Source organism: Pinus tabuliformis, chromosome 1_2 (genome assembly GCF_031772625.1).
Source record: "Pinus tabuliformis cultivar Carrire ecotype Pingquan chromosome 1_2, CPIR1, whole genome shotgun sequence".
NCBI classification, from domain to species: Eukaryota; Viridiplantae; Streptophyta; class Pinopsida; order Pinales; family Pinaceae; genus Pinus; species Pinus tabuliformis.
The window spans coordinates 716188784-716211869 of NC_142298.1; the positions used below are offsets into that span (position 1 = coordinate 716188784).

A 23086-nucleotide genomic window follows, 5' to 3' on the forward strand; every position below is an offset into this window, starting at 1 on the left:
CAATCCTCTTTGCTCCTATAATACTGATCTGGATTTCTTGGCTAGAAATCTGCTTAGGTAGCGACTCCCTCTACCTTGGTTTTGTCCCATTAGGTATTGTTCTGCTTCGACAGCAACAACACCCCACCAGCTTCACAACACACAATCTTCCCACAGCTCCCTAGGCCCTAGTAGCTGAAGAAACTGAGCCTTTTAGCTCTGTGCAATCTCGACAAGGTTGAATTGCTCTTCTAGCCAACTGCGTCACTCCTACCTGGCTGAGCAGGATGACGTGGCTCTTCATGAGCCTCTTCTGCCTCTCACTGCTTCTGCGCTGGCCCTTTCTCTGACTCGCACTGATGACGCGGGCCCTTTGTGTCACTCCTCTGCTACTTTCTGCTTAGGAGCAACTTCTGTCACTCGAGACAGGCATTTCTGTTGCAAATTTTCTGATTTAGTTGGTGCCTTCAGCTCTCCTATGATCTGCAATCCTCTGATACCATGTTGAAATTTCTAAGTCTAACCCATTAGAAATTCTTCCTATACTATCTGGTTTATTCCACCTACTCGTTTAATTTCTTAGAAATTTATTTAACCATATAAATACTGAAAATAAACACAAATGCAGTCTCAACCATCTACAGATCATCAACTGAAAGAAATAGATAAACACACAAGGGACATCGTGCAAAACCCAACTTGGGAAAACCGGTGTAGCAGTTCTGAGGGTTTTATTATTAAGCATTTTTCTTGAGTACAACTAGGTGCCAAACTGGCTCACCCATACAGAGAAATCAATCTGGCAGTAATACCTCTCTTCGGAAGCAGATATTCGGCAAGTCTGCCCCACAAAAAACTTTCCAATGCCTTTCTGAAGCTCTGCGTCAGCCTTCTGATGCTTTGCGCTGGCTCTCTGGCCTTCTGTGTCACCGACGCAAGCTCTCTGGTCCTCTGCGCAGTCACTCTGGCCCTCTATGTGGCTCCTGCTAGCTCTGCATAGCCTCCTTTGCCTCTGTGCTGGTCCTTCGGCACTATCTTTGCCTCTCTACTATGCACTCACTGCTCATCGTTGCAATTCAGATCACTTGCTCGAATTTTCTCAGCAAACCCAACTCCAGAAAATCAAACTGACTCATCAATCTTGGTGTACCTCCAACTGACCCTCAAGCCTCCTCTTATACTTTTTCTATTGAGTCTTCAACAGCCGAGATTAAATCTCTAATAAATGGCTAAGATTAGATTTGGCTTGACCCATGTCATTTAGAACCTTCTAACCCAGTTTTATATTAATACCCATTAATATTTTTATTTTTCTAAGTTTAGACTTAAGAACCCATTAAAAATATTAACTATTTTAATATCTCTCTAACCAGGTGGAATTTCTCCAAACCATTTCTGGGTCTTGGAGATCTCATGTACTTTAGCCTCTCCACCAATTTTCATGGCTAGAGCACATCCAATGCTACCCCAAATGAATAGTTGGCCCCTAGCCATCAATGCAAATCATCTAGTGGACCCCAGTTTTATGTTTGGGCACAAAATGGGTCTCATGGGTCTCCTGGTGGTAGAATAGTCTGAATTGTCTCCACCATTGAAGGCTCAAAGAATGGTACTAGCCCTCCCACATCTCAAATGGTGAGACAAACCTCATCTAGGCCTCGGATCAACTTTCAAACCATTTGTACACTGCTAAGTTAGTTGGGACACGTTGCTCCAAGTGCATCCTCTTGGGAATAATATGGGGCAAGATGTAGACTATTGTGGTGTTGTAGGTGCCCATGGAGTGAAGTAATGATGCTCTACAAGTATAGGAGTCTCATGGCTCTCAACGCTCCACCAGAAGGTTTCATATGCTCCTTTATTAGACTTAAGCCTCAGTTAAGTTGCCCAACCCATGATGAAACCACCTGCCAATCATATATAATGTCTAGTGTTGCATCCTCAACATCACGTACAATAATTCATTAATGCATCTAAGTGAAACAAGCTTGTTAATCAAGGGCGCATTAAGACTTCGTATGGGACTTCTCTTCCAAATTTGGGGTTTTAATCTCGTAATATTGTTACCTCCCTAAGTAGGAGTGGTTAATAAACGACCCTATTAGGTGTTCCTAGCCCCTAAGGGGAAAGATAGGTCCTTGCTACATCCTTCCATTAATAAGTGGCACGAGAATGATGATGAATGGATGGGGAAACACAAGTCTCAAGGCTAGATGCCATGGGTACAAGGATAGTAATGATGAGGGATGTTCACATATTGGGCATATAGATGTAATAGGGAGAAATCTTGGATACATGAGCTACCCCAACCTTTGTTTTTCCACCCCTCTATAATTTCTTTTTGACTTTTCTTGATTTTCTTTGTATTACTGCTCAAGGTTCCAAGAAATGAGTGTGTTCTGAATCATGTAAAGTAGTTATTACCCCCTTAAGGTGGGGCAGTTCATTGCCCACTAGGGGTTGGCATGTGTATGGGTTCTTTAATGATGTGAGGGGCCCTCATGGACCCTAGGAACCGAGGTGATGGCCATGATAAAGGGTGGAGCTCATGTTTGGATTTTTCCCACGTGCTATATTAAATGTCTCAACCATAAGTTTGTATTTTATAATATTCTTTTGTTTTGTTTCTTGCTTGTGGCCATGATATGATTTTAACCTTTTTTTAGTTGCACCAACCTCCAAGGTATTGTTTCCAAGCCCGACCCAGGTATGTGGACCAGGGGAGGGTGTGTGTCAGTGCCTTGTGGACCTAGAGAAGGAAAATGATGAAATAGGGCTCGTAATGTGCGAAGTGGAGTGAAAAACATGGAATGGGAAAACAGAACCACGCTACCAAAATCGAGGTTTCCCAAGTAGTGTCCTTCCTAAAGCTGTAGGTCAATAGGGAAGATCCCATGGAACTAGGATTGAAGATTAACCCCCCATTTAAGGTGAGGGAAAAAAACCATGGTCAAAGCCCTTCCTTCTTCCAAGTCATTCAATAATCCATGCCCAAAATTCCCAAATGAAAACCAAGCATAAGCACTTGATTGCACAATGAAAAACATACCTTTTGGTTTGGATTTCCCACCTTCTGGCATATGCTCTCGACAAATGGGTAAGGAAACATATCGCTAATGCGGGAAGCAGAGATAAAGTGGCACATCACATCCACTATGGGTGGCTCTCAAGGGTTGTTGGTTGTCGGCTGGAAGAAGATAGCCAGAAGAAGTGCTCCCCTAGGGGTACCCACTTTTGGTGGGCAACAAGTCTAGTTTTTACCATGTAGATTATCCCCTTACAATACCTACTATATTTTGAGGTAATAGGACCTAGTTAGGAGAATTGGGGTCTGAAACCTTCCAAGGCTAGTTTGAGGCCTTAAATGATATTTTTGGGAGTAAAACTTTCCAACTAAAGAATTGGACCTTATGATGTTGTTCTACACTAAAAGAGTACTCCAATGATGTAAGAATCGCATCAATCACAGTTCAAATGCAAAATTTATTCCTCCCAAAAGTTGACCTATCATGATTAACCACCAAAATTCAAGAGGATCCCACATTAGCCCCCATTACTCATTGAAATGGGGCTATCCACATGGAGACTGTGAATAATAATTGAGAAGGTTGAGTTCTAACTCATGTTTAGGGTTGAATGGGTCAAATTTAACCCTTAGTTTGTTATTAGGCTTTGGTATAACTAGGCCACTAGGCAAAAAAGGGTGTTCCATTCAATTTACTTGCATGTTATTCCATAGTAGAGAAAGGTAGCTAAGTGTGGATAGAGAATGACAGAGAGAGCATAATAGAGGGGGTTTGTGTTATGTAGCAGCCCATAAGCCACAAGTCTTAGCAAACTACATTAAGAATGCCTTCTCCTTTGTACTCGCATCATTTCCATTCTAGATAAAGGAGAGCAAAGTAGCTCACCTTCTAGGTGGGTTTTCTCCTAAAATGGTTTCCCAAAGCCTATTTTATTGTTCATTGTCGTTTTTGAGTGATTGTATTTACTTGTTATTTATTTTCCACACATTATCTATTCCAACCATAACACCAAAACAATAATAACAAATTTAGAATCTAAAAGGACTTAACACTTCATAGTATAGATTTTATTTTATTTTCACATATCTATCGCAACAAATTATCAAAGGGAATATCCATTGTAATTTATAGATCATATGGGTATCATACTAGGTTTCTTTAGGTATTGTATGGGAAGTTGCCAGGGATTAGATCACTTTAAGAAAAATGCCATAAAACCCTCACCATGGCCAATTAATTAATTTATCATAACCCTCAAGATCCCGCAGATGAGAGGCTTGCACAACTATAAGTGTAATTCATACATATAAACCTAAGTTGCGCGATACGGGGAAATGGGTGTGAGTTTCATAAACGGGCACATGTACAAAACATGACCCCCCCCCCAATTTTGGAAATATCAAAATACTTCCAAAATCAACCTATTTTCACATAATGAAAATAGAAATATCGGAATATCCAAAAATCAACCTTCATTATATATCCAAATCTCAAAATCAGCGTTTATTATATATATGAGGTTGCAAGTACAATAAAGACAATGAGGTTGCAAGTACTATAAAGACAAAGGACTGATCCTCACATAATGAAAATAGAAATATCGGAACATCCAAAATCAACCTTTATTATATATCCAAATCTCAAAATCAACCTTTATTATATATATGAGGTTTCAAGTACAATAAAAACTATGAGGTTGCAAGTACTATAAAGACAAAAGACTAATCCTCATCAAAAATAGAAGCAGAAACATGCTCAACAGTGGATGGTGGTGCTAAAGAAGATGATTGGCCAATTCCACTTCTAGGCTCCTAGACCTCAATATTTAGGGCAGCAAGAGAGAGCTCCAAATCAAGACTTTCTGGATCTACATCCCATTCTTTAGAAGGACCACTACTATATTTTGGACCCCTATGAGATGTGAGGCGAAGGTTGGTATGCACATAAACAGGATCCTCTGCCTTTTGTGAGCCCAACCTATTGCGCTTCACAGAATGAATAAAACCATAGGTGCTCCAATTCCTTTTTGTTGATGAAGAGCTTGCCACTTGTGAAAGAACATGAATGGAAAGGTTTTGCAAATGTCCACCATTTGCTCCATGACAAATCCACCACCTAACTGGATTCATGGTGCTTCTCTCCTCCAAAGCCAATATATCTGAATAATCATCTAATCATGCATCCGAAATAGCAAATTCTTCCTTCACCTCCCTATGTAGATGAGCTGGGACCATTCTCATAAGGGCTTTTTTCACCCCATTAGCCACCTCTCTATCCTTATGGGTTGCCTTCCTCTTCCCATTGCTTTGAGCAATAAGCTCCTCATCATAAAATTTGGGGTTCAAGTCATGTGCTAAAGTGTGCAATGGAGTGTTGAAATTTTTCCACCTATCAACAATGATTTTCTTGACTAAATCAGTAAAATGATCATCAACAAACAAAAGTTGTGGAGACTCTTGTGAAATGATTTCCATAATTTTTTCATCCATGGAATGCATGTCATCGTATACCTCTCCTAAGAAAGGTTGGTCAGTGTCAACATTCTGAAGAGGCTCAAATGCAGGGGTTGTGAACTTTAGCAAGAAACCTATCTTGCTCCACCAGTCCTCATCAAGACACAATCTACGCACCATATATCTCCGCTCTGAATCTGCTTGTCTCCACTCAGCCCAAAGTTGACTCACCACCATAGAAACTAATGCTTTCTTAACCTCAACAAGGTGGCCCAACATTAGGAAGTTTGAGGCATATTTTGTCTCAACAACTTTTAACAACTCCAATTTGGAGTACTCTCAAAATATTGCTTGAGATTTGTGGTGGTTGGTGATGAATTTAACAATCTCCCTTGCTTCCCCTGTGATTTCCTTTATCCATGGAATTTTATTGTCGATCTCCTCTAAGATTAGATTCAAGTTATGGACAATTCAGGGTGTCCAAAAGATGTGGTCATACCTCCCCTCAATAATTAAACCTGCAGCTTTGCAAACTAGTGCATTATCCATGATAAATTGCACCACCCTGTTAGCTCCTATTTGTCAATAGATTTTATAATAACATCAGCAATGAACTACGCATATTTTACCTCTCCTGAGCAGTCTTTCATCTTTAAAAACATTGCTCCTTTGGGTGAAGTGGCAATGATATTTATCAATGGTATGTGCCTTGTATCTGTCCATCCATCTTAGACTATGGTAACCCCAAAGCTACTCCAGGAAGAACGAATTGGTGATAACACATCCTCCACAATCTCCTTCTCATTTTTGAGAAGCTGAGTTCTGACTTTCTCATAGTTGGGCCCCTTGTACCCTTGAGGAGCTTTTTTAATTGCCCTTATCATATCTTCCAGTAAGGAGATTGAACAACATTGAATGGGATACTGCATACATAGATGCAGCTAGCCACTCTGGAATCAGTTTCTTCTCTGGCTTGCACAATCACCAATTTAGTAACTATGTTATCTTGAACTGAAGCAGATAGCCCTCTAGTATTTTTGGATGGTGGTTGTTCATGTTGTTGAGTGGCTCTCCTCTTCCTTGCTTCAACTACAGTCGTTGGCTCAATGTTTGGTGAAGCTTGAGGAGTAGCTTGACTAAGCTCTTCATGCCTTCTTTTAATTCCATCTGCCTCATCTTGCTCTCTTTGATATGCCTCCTCCCTAATGGGTCTGTTGTTTTTGTGCAACCTGCAATCCCTTGTCCTCCTCCATGCAAAATATGTACCTTCACTCTTGGGTAGGATCCCTTATACGAATTACTGCAAAGATTACATCGCCACTCCCATGAGCAACCACCTCCACATTTTTTAAGCTTCTGAACATGCCTCCAAAGAGGATAATATTCATCCCTTGGGTTGCACTTGGGGCTTCAACTTGCACCTTGGTTGGAAGCCATTACTGCAAAAAAAATTCAAAATATGTAAAGAAAAAACGTTTTTCATATATTTGGAAGCATAAACCCTCGAAAAATAGAAGAAATAGTGGGCAAAAACTAAGAAAATGAATGCTTCTTACCCAAATTAATTTTTTGTAATTGAAGCTACCCCAAAATGGCAAAATAATCAAAAGAAATATGGTTATAGCTAAGCAAAAACCAAGAATATTGTAGCTAGAAGCACAATCCAAATATGCTTGTGAAATCTCTTTCTCTTGCTACTGAAATCTCCTTTGCTCACTGTTGAAAACTCCCCAGCTGAAACCACTGATCTCTTCCTCTTTTCTCCTTTGCTAAAATCGTTTATCTCTGAGTGAAACAACTTGCTCAATTTGTGTGATGAGAGAATGAGGTGAGAGTGTTTTTATAACTTGTGAGAGCTATCTAAAAGCATCCAAAGATATTTTATTCACGCAATAAAATAATAAAAACAAAAAACAAAAAAAGCAGAAAAATCACAATTTAAAGGTGGAAATGCAATTGTACGACCTAGAAATGTGTTTGAAGCCATACTGGGCCATGTTTACCCCACATGAAATGTGCTAGTATGACCTGAAACGTGTTTCCAGACCGTACCAAACGCATTTCCGTGTTTCAGTTTTGTTTCAGCCCAGAAACGCCGTTCGGACCCGTGTTTCCCAGAACATATATATAAACCATCATGTGGAGCTCCTCATGGAAGCTATAACCAATAAAATTAGGCTATTTGAAGAAGATGTTAGTTCTAACTTAGAGGTTAGATCATAAAGGAAATTAGGTGTTTAAGAAGAACTAGAGAAGGAATCTAGGAAAGTTAGAAAGTAGTAGTCGAGTTCAAGCACCATGAACCATGCATAGTCTTTCTTCAATATGGAAGAAAAAATGGAAATCAAGTTGTATCAAGGTGATATATATGCTTTAAAATTAAAACATCGATTGCAACAATTAGAGGTTTATTTTAATGTTCACCATATAGAGGAAGAACACAAAATTTCATTTGATCATTTGAAATTAGAAGGCCACACCTTGATTTGGTGCGAAAGCCACACAAAAACCCTTAAGCTAGAGGGATATCCTCTAGAACTAGGTGGGAGGATTTCAAAACTCTCATCAACTCCCAACGCTACCCTATTAGGTATGTAGAGGACCAATGGATCTAGTAATGTTGCTTTGGGAAGAGATAGGGGTAGAGTGCATAGGAGTACACCACAGAATTTAAGAAGATGATAATAATGTTCAATATGTCTTCCAAGAAACTTGACTTACTCCTCAATTATCTCGAGGGTCTACACATCCATCTATGAAAACAAGTCATGTTGTTTAAACCCAAAATGGTGGATGAGGCTTATGTACAGACATAGTACCTAGAAAACATAGGCTAGAAGAATGGGTAATCAAGTGTTTCAAAGAAAAAGTAACGCCGAGAAGCTTCCGAGGAAGGGAAGGAGAAGTGGCAAGGGGGGAAGGACAAGAGGACAACAACCATAGCACCCCAGTACAAATATCTTAGCTACCATTGCAATATTAATGGTCACATAGAGGATAAGTAATGGAAATTACATCTAGAGCTCAACACAAAGAACCAAAAGGATGCAAAGAAGCAAAATATCAAAGCCACATATTCGAGTAATTAGGTGGAAAGCAACTCAAGTGTGGATGAGAAGATTGTCTACATATTATTTCAAAAGGGGGTGGATCTGCGTAGCCTTCAACAATAGAAAAAAAAAAGAGATGACTAAACTCTTCCATATAAAGGAATAGGTCAAGAAAACAAAAATTAATGCTTTGTTCAACATAGGATTGCATGAAAATATCATAGTGGTAGGCCCGGTCTGCAAACTTAGACAAGATGTTCATGACCACCCTATCCTATATCCATTGGCATGGGTCAATAAGGAGGAAAAGATAAAGGTAACCAAAAAGTGTAAAATTAAATTTTCTACTAGTGTTGAATTTATTAATGAAGTTGAATTGGATGTAGTTTCACTTGATGTGTGGAGGAGTTGTGTTTGGGAGTACTTATATGTACATGCAGGATGTAATCTTCATGTGAAGAGCCAACCAATATCACCTCATCTAGGACAAAAAATCATTCATCGTCAATACGCACAAGGGCAAGTCTAAAATTTTAATGGAAAGTGTCAACCAACGGCCCAATAAATTGATTAGTTCTAGCAAGAAGTATGTATTACCATTTTCGTAGGGCATAAATTTTACCAATAACATGACAATCAAAATTTAACCTATTAACCAACTTAATTGCAAATACATACCTGCATATCCCGTTTGAAGTCAATCCCAGGATGATGTTGCTATGAATCTGCTCCTGCTACTAAACTCACTGAATCCTCCCTGCCTATCTCGAAGCAACCTATCTGGTTCCCAGATCCAGAAGGCTTCAATATTTTTATACACTCAAATTCCTTTCCAACAATGTAAAAATCACATCAATCGAACTTTAGATGCAAAAGTTATCCCTCTTGGAAGTTGACCTATTGTGATTGACCGCCATAACTCAAGAGGATACCATGTTGACCCTCATTATTGTTAAGCCCTATATAAGCTCCATGTTAACCCTAAAACACCTTATTAAGCCCTAGATATTGAGTCATTACATTTATATTGTCATATTGTTATGTAGGATAGAACACCTCGTGGTCCCATTTTATTATAATTTATTTGTCTCCTATATATACACTAAGGATACCTAGTCTTAGAATCATCAAATATTGTCTTTTACATTGTAAAAGGAGGTTTCCCCCTCAAATAGGACTATAATAATTGGTTTCTTATCATTTTTAAGGTGTGAGGTTGATACCATTTGGTACCAAATCTCATGATCTTAGGGTTTTTCTAATTCAAATAGGTCATTGTGGCATTTTTTCTAACCTTTTTTTTGGGAGTTTTAGAATAGTGAAACTTGGAAAATATTTGAGGAGAAATATTGATATATTTGGTTCAAGTTTCAGAGCTTGGTTTGATATAGTTTTGGAGATACGCTCCAAGGAAGTTAGGGTTCCTGAACGCTCCTAAAATAAGTGTCAAACAGGGCAATTCGGCATTTTTGTTATAACCTTTCTTTTGGGAGGTTTCAAATTATGAAACTTGGTCCACATTGAGGAAAAATCGTGGTGAGCATATGGTTCAAATTCCGAACCTTGGTTCACTATAATTTTAGATATATACTCTTAGGAAGTTTGGGTTCCTAAATTCTCCTGAGATCAGTTTCAAACCTATCAGATTGGAATTTTCACAGTAACTTTTTTCTTGTGAGGTTTCAGAAAATGAAAATTGGATCATATTAAGGAGAAATCTCAAGGAACAACCAGTGTAAATTTTATAGTTTGGTTCACTATATGTTTTGAGTTATACGTTGTGGAAGTTATGGTTCATGAACAATCCTGAAATAAATTTTAAACGGGTCAGTTTGGTATTTTTGCTATATCTTTTTTGTGAATTTTCATATTGTTAAATTTTTAGGGGTTTTAGGAGACACATAGAGGTACCTCAAGTACAAATTTCAATATTATATTTGAAGTACTGGACTCATGGAACACTATACAAGTTTACTTATGGGAAGTGACCAAAAATTAGCAAGTTTTGGTAATGTTTCTATAACTTTCACTGAAAAAACTAAATTATGGTCACACTTGTGGAATTGTAGAAGATTCATATTAGAGTATTACAGATCAAAGTTTCAACCCTCGGAGGACTCAAATCTCAGAGATATATCAAGAAAAACTTCAACCATTCAAATATTCACCGAGATTTAAATGTAAGTAAGTTACAAGTGACTTAATTGTTGATTAGAAGATCCATCTTTTTTGGAGACTAAAAGTTGTGATAAAGAGGAGTACCATTATCATTTTCCAACACAGCTCCAAATAATGCTACTACACTAATTAAATATACTAAGGGCTCATCCTTGACACATGAAGAAAGTGAAGACTTAGAATTTAGGTTATCTCAATTAGAGAATAAAGTTAATGAAATGGATGGCAATATGTTGAAAATGTGTATTTATCATGTTCTCAAGAAAAAATTAAAAAGAAATGAAAAGGAAGATGAATGAAAATAAGGAAGAAATAGAAAATAAGATGAATGAAAATAAGTAATAGAAAAGAAGATTAATGAAAATGAAGAATAAATAGAACAGAGGATGAATGAAAATAAGGAAGGAATAGAAAATAAGGAAGTAATAGAAAAGAAGATTAATGAAAATGAGGAATAAATAGAAAAGAGAATGAATGAAAATAAGGAAGGAATAGAAAATAAGATGAATGAAAATAAGGAAGAAATAGAAAAGAAGATGAATGAAAATAAAGAATCAATACAAAAATACATGATGTGATGTTAGTCACAAGGTTCATAATAACCCTTCTCTTTAGCTCATCAAAATGTTAATGCAATATATGCAAAGTATGGGATACTTTGTGCTCATAACAAACATATTGTCCGATACATTCTTAAGTAAATCCATAGGCAGCTTGAACTATTTTTTGTTTCCTTATCACAAATATATACCAAATTATTATTATTAACCCTTGCTTGTGTCAATAATCACCATTACTAAGAGTCACCCATATTGTAGTTATCATTAGTTCCATCAAATTGCTACATCCTTAAATTTTCTCACCTGTTATGTCATATACTTTCTTTATCTTACCATAACTTTTATGTTACGCTTTCCCTCCACTACCACACTTGAAGTTCTCACTAATTTCCCATTAAATATCTATTATTTTTTCCTTACTTTCCTTTTTTCTAACTTATCACAAATAACACCTTCCAATACTTCTAATTGCAAATCCATTAATGAAAATAAACATCATCATCTCACCCTTTTGCATCTATGTTTTATTCCAATACTTCTAATTGCAAATCCATTAATGAAAATAAACATCATCATCTCACCCTTTTGCATCTATGTTTTATTAAAATATTTAGGATTATATTTTCACTCTTTTTGTTTTTTTTAAATTCCTACATTAGGTTATCAACCCTCAATGTCCTCATTATTCTTTGGAGTGGCCTCTGTGTATCCTCCAAAGTCTTTTGTCACTGCCCAATTAGGATTTACATGGGATGCTCTATCCTTCACGAAAATTGATATGCTTGTCCATCTCTCACCCCATGTTCGATGCCTACACGTTATGTACTCCCGTTAACCTACAAGGGTAGGGGCTCTGAGTCAATTATCCAACAAACCAGTAAGTAGTCCGAGTACAATTTTCGTTATTTACATCACAATTCGAATGATCTGCATCTGTTGGGATTTTTCATGAACCCCTTTAGTCACAGTTTGAAGATGGTGAATTGCAGATACCCTTCGTTCACATTTGAGTACTACAAACCTTACCAGAAAGGCCATCGAAAGAGGGGTGGGTTGAGTGTCCATTATCCCACAATCTGAAGAAAGCTTGATACACAACATTCAAATTGCCCCATTTGCAGTGACGTTCATCGGTATTTCGCCAACTAAGAAATGCTCGAATTGCTATTTCTGTTGCTCAGATTTCAATTTGAACGATCTGGGTCGAATCATATTGCTCATAAACCTCATAACTCCCCATCTTCAAATCCCAATTTGAAAATGGCGAGACTGCAGATCTGCATTGTTAACATTAGAGCTGCGAGATGCAGAGCAAAAGCCTCCCAGAAAAACCGGATGTGCGAGGAAAGATAGTGTGGTTATCATGAAACATCTGGAAACCATTGTTGATGGGAATAACTTCCCAGTTGACCCTAGTTCATGATTTTGTTCGAGAAATATCACTCCATTTATGATTTTGTTCAAGAAATATCACTCCATTTATCAGAATAGCAAAGAATTTACTAGGGATCTTCGATAGAGTATAATGTATCCTCAGCTATGTAGAACTGACCAAAAAAACAAAATCTACCATTGAAGCCCGGCTACCTAATAATTTAGACTTCAAAGTTCATACTCTGAAACCATCGCGGCTTCAGATTGTAGGTATCTTTAAAGTCATCCAAATAGATAAGGTATGTTCGCAGGGTTATTCGTCATTCTAGCGTTTTGTAAAACAGTTTTCGGGCAGCTTTACTTTGGCATTTTATCAAACATATGGTTTGTGCCCTCAATTTTTTATGTGAGGCAATTGGTAAAATTCAAGGAAAAAGTACGTACACTGAAACTCTTCAGTGATTACATAAACTACTCGAATTAATTAGAGTTAGATGCATCTAACATAGATAAGTGAAGTTTTTATCTTGCATACGCACGGTTCCTTGTGGCCATGGACTAACAGTAATGAAACCTGGAGGTGAACTCCATTTTAATGGGGACAAAGAGATTCGATTCTTACACTTTTTCATGCAAGAAGACTTTGTCAATTGGACGGGGTTTATCTTCATTATTATGCAGTATTATGTTTTAAACTCCATGAGTTACATTTTTTTTTACCTGAAGAAATCGTGCATGGAGCAGTTCTCAGGTATATATAGTCTTGTCATGCATGGAACCGCTCTCAGGCATACATAGTCTTGCTCGGGATTGGACCACAATCCATGTGGAGACCAAACTTCCCCACATAACCGTTGGACCACACATCCTCGGGACTCATGTGCGTCAGTTACTTTGTAAGTAAAATAATAATATTTTGGGTACAGTTTAATTATTCTACGTTTTTTTTCTGTTTTTTTGTCCGGAATCTGGGAATATAATTATCAGTTAGTTGTATTGTACTGATAATTGTATTGCCCTAACTGATAATGGTATTGCCAGATTCAAGCAAGAAAAAAACACAAAAACGTAGAATAACAATGATGAGTAACTGATGCACATGGAGTTCAGCCTAGAGTATGCCTTAAAACTACTTCTGCGTGGTTAAGATTCGTCTTCTTCAGACATAAGGAAACAGGGTAACAGCCCAAGACGCATAGGCCTCTGGGAGGAGTTAAAGTCTGCCCCTTTAGATAACACCAGCGGGTAATTCCAGGTGGTGTGGCTTTCCTTGAATAATGGTGATGAGTCAGCTTGCATTCGTAGATAGCAGTCAGTGAAAGCTGTCGGTTTGACAACTGAGTTATGATAGTTTTTCTCATTGTTAGTCAAAAAAAAAAATATCAGCGAGGTTGTAACTTTTAGTTGTTTAAATTATATTAATAGATTCAGCGCCTTGAGAAATCCCATCCCTGGAGCACTCCAATTGTGCAACCTACAAATATCAAACCTACCATTCTAACAAATTCCTACCAAATTTTGAACAAAATTGACTAAAAATATTCTTAAAAAAAAACCAAAAAAATAATTAGAACAATTAGAGAAGGCATAATATTTTATATGTGTTTTTTAAGGATTTAGAGAGATTTGGTTTTTTAGAAAGGGGTTTTTCTCTTAATTTTTACTTTTGTTTATTTTTTTGGTAATTAGTAATGAATCTATTCAAAACCTGCCGTTAAAAAAGTTCAAAAATCTTTTATACAACAATTAAAAATAAATCATGAACAAAATGTCCAACTGCAAAAGCCTTCATACTTTAAAAACTTTCTTTAATAATTTGAATTTGTATTTGGTTGAGGAAAACGTCCGTGACTGTGGATGTAACCCCATTACCTTGGTGCTTTTGATCTGTATTTTGTTATTTGAGTTTCACACCTATCATAGCTCCTATCAACTTTAGTTAATAAATTCTATAATTATAATATCAGATATAAGCGCATTGTACCCTTTGAGAGTTTGGTACTTGGCTTGGAGGTACTTGTCTTGATTGAGTTTCTAGTCACCATCTGTTCGGATAAACTCTATAAATAGTGATTTTGGTAACCATTCTATCAGATAAACCATATAAATTGAAATTACCTAAATTTATAAGTTCTATTTATGTTTGAAGGAGACCTAGGTAGTGAGAATAATCATATAATAGTCAACTTTTTAGGTAAGATGAGCCAAAGTCATTTTAAGAGCTTTCTTATTTTAAGCAATGGATGTATTGATGTTCACAAGTTGGTAAAATTTAGAAATTTGTAGATATTGCTCATTTCCTAAGTCTGTTGCAGAGACGGTCTAGTTTGTGTATTGTGGCAATTGAAAAAAACAAATCAAACAATCCATGTAACACTTGAAATGGTATAAGACGGGAGAAACTTCACAGAATAGTATTTGGCTTCGACAGTTGTCTCAATTGAATTTCCAGTAAATATTCTGTCAGATAAACCATATAAGTAGTAAGTACTTGAATTTACAAGTTTTATTCATGTTTTTAGGAGATAGAAGAAATGAGAATAATCTTTGAAGTCAAATTTTAGGCAAGATAAGGAACGAAAGCCATTCTAGGAGCGTTGTTGTTTTAATCAATGGATGTATTGATGTTTCAGAAGTTAGGTAAATTTTAGAAAATTGTGGATGAAATTCCTCAGGTCTGTTGCAGACACAGTCCAGTTTATGTATTTTAGCAATTGATAAAAAACAGATCAAACAATCCATGTGGCAATTGAAATCGTATAAGATGGGAGAAACTTCACAGAACATAAATTTTAGAAAATTGTGGATGAAATTCCTCAGGTCTGTTGCAGACCCAGTCCAGTTTATGTATTTTAGCAATTGATAAAAAACAGATCAAACAATCCATGTGGCAATTGAAATCGTATAAGATAGGAGAAACTTCACAAAACATAAATGAAGAAAGGTGGTGTGTAACACAAACTCACATTAACATAATATTAGGGGAGAGATTTAAACCCTGCACACCTTCTAAGCAAGTCCGATAACTTTTACCAATTCATGGGTAACAGGGATGCCAAATCTTACGATAGAGCTCAGCAATTGCAGAATTTGGAGAAAGTGAATTAGTCGATTGGAGTGGAGAAAGACAAGATTTTGCAATCAAGATATGAGGAAAGAGAGATTTTAACACTGCACCCTTTCTGAGCAAGTCCAACGCTTTTACCAATTACCTGGTAGGGATACCAAATCTCATGATGGAGCACAGCGATGGCAGAATTTGGAGAAAGTGAATAAGTAGACTGGAGTGGAGAAGGAGAAGCTTTTGCAATAAGACCAATTGAGAAACCCTAGAATTTGAAGTGGATGCTTAAATTTGCTCCAGTACTGTTAAAACATGGACAAGTGGCTATGGTGTTTGTGGCACTTTTTATAATTTTGTAACTCCCCAACACATCTAGAAATTTTCGACAGTCAAATTTTGAAACACTAGTTGCAATATTTGTAATGAAAATTAATTTGACTCATTACTAATGGAAATACCCTAGAGTAAGGCGGGGGAAATCCTTACTTGTAAAGGGGAGGAGGCCAATGTTTCTTCATGCACAAGTTGTTCAATTTCTGCTGTGCAACTAGGGGTTGCTCATGATTTCTAGTCTGCTTCTCGTCTTTGCTTGACTTATCTACTTCATCTTCCTTCTTTAATTTGTCCAAAGCATCCTTAGCCGCCACTCTTTCTGCCAATTCCTTTTGGTAGTGTTCACCATTTCCAACCACTTCGCCATTGATCAGTACCTGGGATCTTACCATATTGCCAACCCAAGAGTTTTTGTACTCGATGTCTTTCCCTTGCTTTTGGCATAGCTCTTGAATCTCAGTCACAGGATGCAGTTCAAGTGTTTCTGGACTCACTAGTGGTTCTAACAGCGGCTTGAATACCTGCAGCTCCGAAACAAATCTGTCATGAATCTAACTTGTAATGCACCCATGGTTGCAAGGGGAAATCAAAGGAATCAAGTACCTCCCACACTCGATCTGAGGAATACCCAGAGTCAACAAACACTGCACCAGCTATGGATTCCACTATGTCAGCCAGAACTTTGGGGGGCTTGAAATCTCCACAACGGAAGGATTTGGATTCGTCTTCAATATCTTTCACAAAGTCCTCGATCTGCACAACAAAGGGTTATCTCATTCAACTCATTATCAGATAAAATCAAATGGGGAATCGCTAGATTGAAGTGGCACAGTAACTTACGATCCGTTGCAGAGCCGGTGCATTGAGCAGGAGGTATTGATGAAATCCGTGCTTTACACACACTCGTGCAAACTTCTCAGTGTCAACATTTCGAGAACGCAAGAGAGTTAAAATACCCTGATGCAGATGAGGGTAAGCGCTGTAGAGATGCTTTGTTATGAGGTAACCCAAAACCGAATCCCCCACAAACTCCAGCCTCTCATAGGATTCAGTATTATTAATCGATGAATGTGTTGTCGCTTCTTTCAGGAGGCATTTGTTTCTGAACTCGTAGTTCAAAATGCCTTCTAATGTAGACATGCCGTCTTCTTCTAATCTAGACGTGCTGTCTTCAGTATCAATACCAAGAGACTGCAACGGCCGAACAACTTGATCCATGGAGATGCGATCCGCAGTCTCAAAACCCACAAGCAAGAACACATCCCCAGCCAGAGTGTCGATTCACAGAACGCAGGAGATGCCAAGAAATAGCCGACGGGAAGATAAACAATTTCGTGAAAAATTAAAATTATCATTGACAAATTAGGTGATTTTTTGCGCGTATTACATCATTAGAAAAGTCGTTGGCCTAAACTACTTTACTTAACAGAGTTAAACTGAATCACTGTTTATTTAGAGAACATAAATCGGATGACTGTTACAGTCAAATCTTGAACAACAGTATCGACAACTAATTGACCTAAAACCTTAAACTAAACTCCATATCGATGTAAAGCTATCTAAAATCAAAACAATTCCAGTGGAGTTTAGAAAGAAAATCATTTTTCTGGGTTTGCTAGGTAATGTGAATGATTGGTAACCCTAACTTATAAATTGAATAAGGTAATGTGAATGATTGGTAACCCTAACTTATAAATTGAATATCTAAACGGTCAAAATCACGCAGCATAGCATTCCACCTTAACCACACCGGCACATGACTAAACTTTTACTTACCGTTTCAAACGGGTGACTACTGAGTGCCACATATCACCTCTACACCCAGGCATCTCTTTTATTACTGAACAGACCAGAAAGAATATTTCAAACGTTTTCATGATTGCTAAAAATTGAAGTGGAATGTAGAATATCTTTTACTGGGCACGCGGCCCACTACTTTAATAATATCATACTCATGGCCACAGTGGCATTGAAACTCCTGGCTTCAACAGTCCCAAGGGAGGTTCTTATGTTGTATTAACAACATCTTAAATTCCCGTATAGGAATTTCTTAGTATTTTGATTGATAATGAATTTTCTAAGGTGCATATCGATATGGAACTGTCTGAAACCTGAAATGGCAATTGAAAACCATGAGTAAATCATGTTTTCCCACTAGAATGGATTGTCGACAGACCAGAAATGCCCAAACCTCTGCAGGCAGTTCACAACCGCAAATAAATTGCAGTTCCCAACTAAAACGAGCCACCAATTTCTATGAAATTGCAAGATAAAGAGTATATTTTCAGAATCAACTGAGATACACCATGAAGATTAGGTGTACAATCAACTTTAACTCAAAAAAAATGCACCATAAAAAAAATATATTTTCTGAATCAACTGAGATGCACCATAAAGTTTAGGTTTATAATCAACTTTAACTCAACAAAATGGTACAAATATTGAGAATTGAACTCAGATCAATCAGGTTGTTATAAACTCAGTCACCCTCCCCCTTATTATTATTATACTATATTATTACTTTTAGTATAGATCTTTTCTGTTTTTTTTAAACCCAAATAGCTTGTTCAATGCTGGCCTGATTTGATTAGTGCTATACTTGTTGAATTTCTGGCCTATGTTGATTGGCACTTTTCATTTATCCAATTGCTTGTTGAGTGCTGGCCTAACTTGATTCGTGCTTTAAAGACAGTTCCTATTTCCAACCCTATTGAAATATAAATGCGTCTGACATGCGAGGGGAATAGGAGTTGCCTTGCTGCTAACATGCCAAAGTCAGCTTTGAGGGAAATATAAATGCAAGGCAACTCCTATTCCCCCTACATGTCAGACCGCATTTATATTTCAATAGGGTTGGAAATAGGAACTGCCTGCTTTAAATTGGTAGGGTTGTAATATTTTAGTTTGGAAACATGTGTGTCACTTTATCTTCCATTAGGGATTGGGTCCACATGGATGTGGAATCCTAATAAGTGCAATCAAGCCAATAGAATGGGGAGGGAAGGGGACTGTTTAATTAGATTTCACTTAATTGGATTGCTTAATATGTAATTTTATTTTCTAAAATTTATTGAAAAAGCAATGTAATATATTTAGGGTATATTAGATTTATAATTATAATATATTGATAATGATTATGCGTTAATAATTGAAAGATATTGTTTTGTAGTTAAATATTTTTCTAAGAAAATTTTGGATCTGCAACTCGCTTTTTTAGTTTATGGTTAAATTTATTTTCTAGTATTTTTAAAACACATATTAATAGTATTAAGTCAAATATTCTTTTGATAAAATGGAAAAAATAAAATGAGTTTTCAAGTATTTTTAAAGCACAAAGAAGTATTAAGCCAAACAAAGATTGTGTAGTTGGTATATAGGTAAAATTAGTTATGGGCTTAAGCTTGTAGATGGATTGTCAAAGGCCACCATCTCATTCTTTGAGGCTCCAAGAGGCCACATGATCCAGGTGGATATTGGTGGTCACCCACCTATTCCACTTGGACCCCACTATTGTTTTTTTTAGTTTCCTTAATTATAGCACAGTTATTTTTTTGGCAGTTTTTCGGGTCCTAAACTTTCAAAGCCGTTTTGAGGCCCTAAACGAATTTTATTTTTTTTAAATAAGCAAACCCATATCCAACGGCACAAGTTTGCAGTCAAAAGTTGTAGTCCTTGGATAGATCTTTCTAACAAGGTATTGTATGCGTCAAGCAGAGATCGTATGCCAAAGTTACAATTCCCGGAAGTTGACATACGAACTTACCCCAACGGTGCCCACAAACTTTTGGTGCTTCCTCTCCTAGGGTTAAGTTTTTGGATGTTTAGGGTTTTCCATTGTTTCTCAATAATAAATAGGCCTTTGAGCCTCATTGTAACACACTTCAAAAGGCATGTAACCGCCACATCTCTTCTCAGAGATAAGATATCATCGTTTGTGCTAGTTTATTCCCATTTTCAATGTAAACAATTTTCAGTATTTTATTATCAATTAATTGAAGTTCATTTTTCGTTGTAGCTATGTGTTTCTCTTTAAATATGCGTTTCATTTCGTTTATGCATAAGTTTGGATCAGTGGCATTAGAATGGTCTTCTCTTTCTCTCTTTTTTGTGCATGTCCCCAACAAGGTTGGGGTATAAGGAGTTATGGATTGAACTGGTTGAACCTTTACGAGACCGACCTCTCCGACCCCAACAGCCTCCCATTGCGAAAGAAAAGAAAGACAAGGGAGCAAGAGATCCTTTCAAAATATTGTTTGAAGAAGCTCTCGAGTGACAAAGGAACGTGATGATGGACAACTTTTCCCAAATCCTTCAACGGATACCCATAGGCAACGCATCTTCATCTAGTAGCCATTCTAGAGGCGCCACTCCCTTTAATGTATAAGTCAACTTTGACATTCCCATATTTGAGTCCAGATAGATGCAGAAGTCATCAATGATTGATTAAATTTGTTGGAAGGATATTTTTTTATTCATGAATTTTCAAATAGGGAAAAGATTACTTTGCACTTCTCAAAGTCGCCCCCCACGTCAAGGACTAGTGGGAAACCTACTGTGATCAAAGTGACAAGAGGGAACCCTCATTGTTTTCAGTTGCACCCACTTGGAATTCTTTCCGAGATGCCATCAAGGAACAGTATTACCCTGTCGGGAGCTATGAAGATAAGTACATAAAGTGGACCACACGGTGGCAAGGAAGGGACTGCGATGTGTCGGAGTTCACGAATGTTTTTCATACCCTTTTGCACGAAGTTGGGTATCAAGGATTTTGAGCGACGTCTGGTACTCAACTACCATGGTTGTCTACACAAATACATCTAGGACGAGATGGAGTTCCTAGACATCTCGTCGCGCCTATCGATATGTTTTCAAGATTGAGCAAAAATGTAAATAGAAGAAGCAAGACTTTGGATTTGTGAATCTGAAGCAAGGGAAAGGCAACCCCAAACCACAGAACAAAGGACAAAGCCAAGGTGGGGTGACTAGAACAATTCCCTGAAGCTGCAAGCAAAGAACAACACCACGAAGACAAAGAAGGACACAGGAAAGTGGTGTGAGTTCCAGAAGAGCCCCACTCATAATACAAGTGAGTGTTGAGCCAAGAAGTCATTGGTGGCTGAGTTGAAGGCTTCAGAGTCAAATGCATGTTATGACTTTAAGTCAAAACCCGATGAGGGGAATGACAAAGGGAAGCAAATTAGTGATGTGGAGCCTAGCATCATTGTTGCCACCACCAAGGTCCAGACGATTGAGCCCAAAGATCCAGAGGAGGGGGAGCGTCTCTTCCACTCACAGATTTTGGTGAAGGGTTCTCCTTTGCAGTTCATTGTCGATAGCGGGTGATCCAGGTGGATATTGGTGGCCACCTGCCTATTCCACCTAGACACTCCAATCAGTTTCATTTGTTTCCTTGTTTATTTCATCATTTACTATTTTTAGCAGTTTCTTGGGTCCTGAACTTTCGGAGCAATTTTGACCCCCTAAATGACGTTTTTTTAGGTCCACTACAGGCCCATACCCATAGGTAGGGGCCTGCAGCAAAACCTATAGTACTCAAAGAGACCTTTCCAACAAGGTATCGTACGCACCAAACGAAGATAATATGACCAAGTTACGACCTCAGTAATTTGGCTGCCCAAATAACCCCAACGAGGCCCACAAAATCTTGGCGTTACATCCCTTGGGGTTAGGGTTTTCTCATGTTTTTCAATAATAAATAGACCCCTGGGCCTCATTGTAACACAACTCAGTGGGCATGTATCCATCACATCTCTTCTTAGAGATAAGCTACCATCGCCCGAGCTATCTTACTTCCATTCTATTTCTAAACATAGTTTAGTATTTTTCAATTAATGAAATGAAGTGTTTTTTACTGCATCTCTGTATTTATGATTATATATGTAATTTGTTGTGTTCATGTTTAAGTTCGGATTCGTGTTATCAAAGTGATTTGCGCTTTCTCTTTTTTTCTTTGCATTTCCCCCACGAGGTTAGGCTATAAGGAGTTAGGGATCAATCTGATTGAATCATTGCAAGATCAGCCTCGCAAACCCCGACAACCTCCCATGGTAAAAGAAAAGAAAAACGAGGAGGCGGGAGATCCTTTTAAAATGTTGCTCGAGGAAGCCCTCCAGCAACATAGGAACGCAATGATGGATAGCTTTGCCCAGATCCTTTGACGGCTACCCATAGGTGACACATCTTCATCCAGCAGCCACTCTGGAAGCGCCACTCCTTTTAAGGTACAAGTTAACTTCAATATTCCCATATTTGAGGGCCTGATAGATGCATGCGTCGTAGATAAATTGTTAAATATGTTTGAAGGATATTTTCAGTTCATGACTTTTCCAATTGGGAAAAGATTACTTTTGCACTTCTCAAATCCGCCCCACGTGTCAAGGACTCATGGGAAACCTATTGTGAACAAAAGGACGAGTGTGAACCCTCGTTTTCAACCGCACCCACTTAGGATTCTTTCCGAGATGCCATCAAGGGACAATATTACCCTGTCGGGAGTTATGAAGATAAATACATAAAGTGGACCACACTACGGCAGGGAAGGCACCAAGATGTGCTGGAGTTCACAAATATTTTCCATACCCTTTGCATGAAGCTGGGTATCAAGGATACTGAGCAGTATTTGGTACTCAAGTACTAAAGCCATCTACACAAGTACATCCAAGACGAGATGGAGTTCCTGGACATTTCCTCGCTCAGCATGACATATTGATACGTTGCCAAGATTGAGTAGAAGTTTAAACAGAAGAAGTGGGACTTTGGATCTGCGAATCCAAAGCAAGGAAAAGGCACCCCCAAACCACAGAACAAAGGACAGAGCTAAGGCAAGGCTACCTAGGACAGCTTGTCGAATCCGCAAGAAAATAAAAACACCACGAAGACAAAGAAGGACACGGAAAAATGGTGTGAGTTCCATAAGAGCTCCACTCATAACACAAGTGAGCGTCAGGCCAAGCAGTCACTAGTGGCTGAGCTGAAGGACTTTGAATCAGACGCATGTTCCAACTCTGAATTAGAACCTGATAAGGGGAATGACAAAGGGAAGAAGATC

The 23086-nt window shown here is 37.9% G+C and overlaps 1 protein-coding gene across 1 annotated transcript in view; it reads right to left on the bottom strand.

The window, feature by feature from the left end:
* LOC149207745 (endoribonuclease Dicer homolog 1-like) overlaps positions 1-17394 on the bottom strand; it is a 53250-nt gene extending 35856 nt beyond the window's left edge. Inside the window, exons 1-3 of the mRNA XM_089395853.1 lie at positions 16858-17394; positions 16621-16770; positions 16171-16538 (exon numbers count right to left, since the gene is read on the bottom strand). Of these exons, the coding sequence (XP_089251979.1) occupies positions 16171-16538; positions 16621-16770; positions 16858-17235 (896 nt within the window). The 5' untranslated portion in view covers positions 17236-17394. The remainder of the gene's footprint in view (positions 1-16170; positions 16539-16620; positions 16771-16857) is intronic.
* Positions 17395-23086: the final 5692 nt, after the last annotated feature.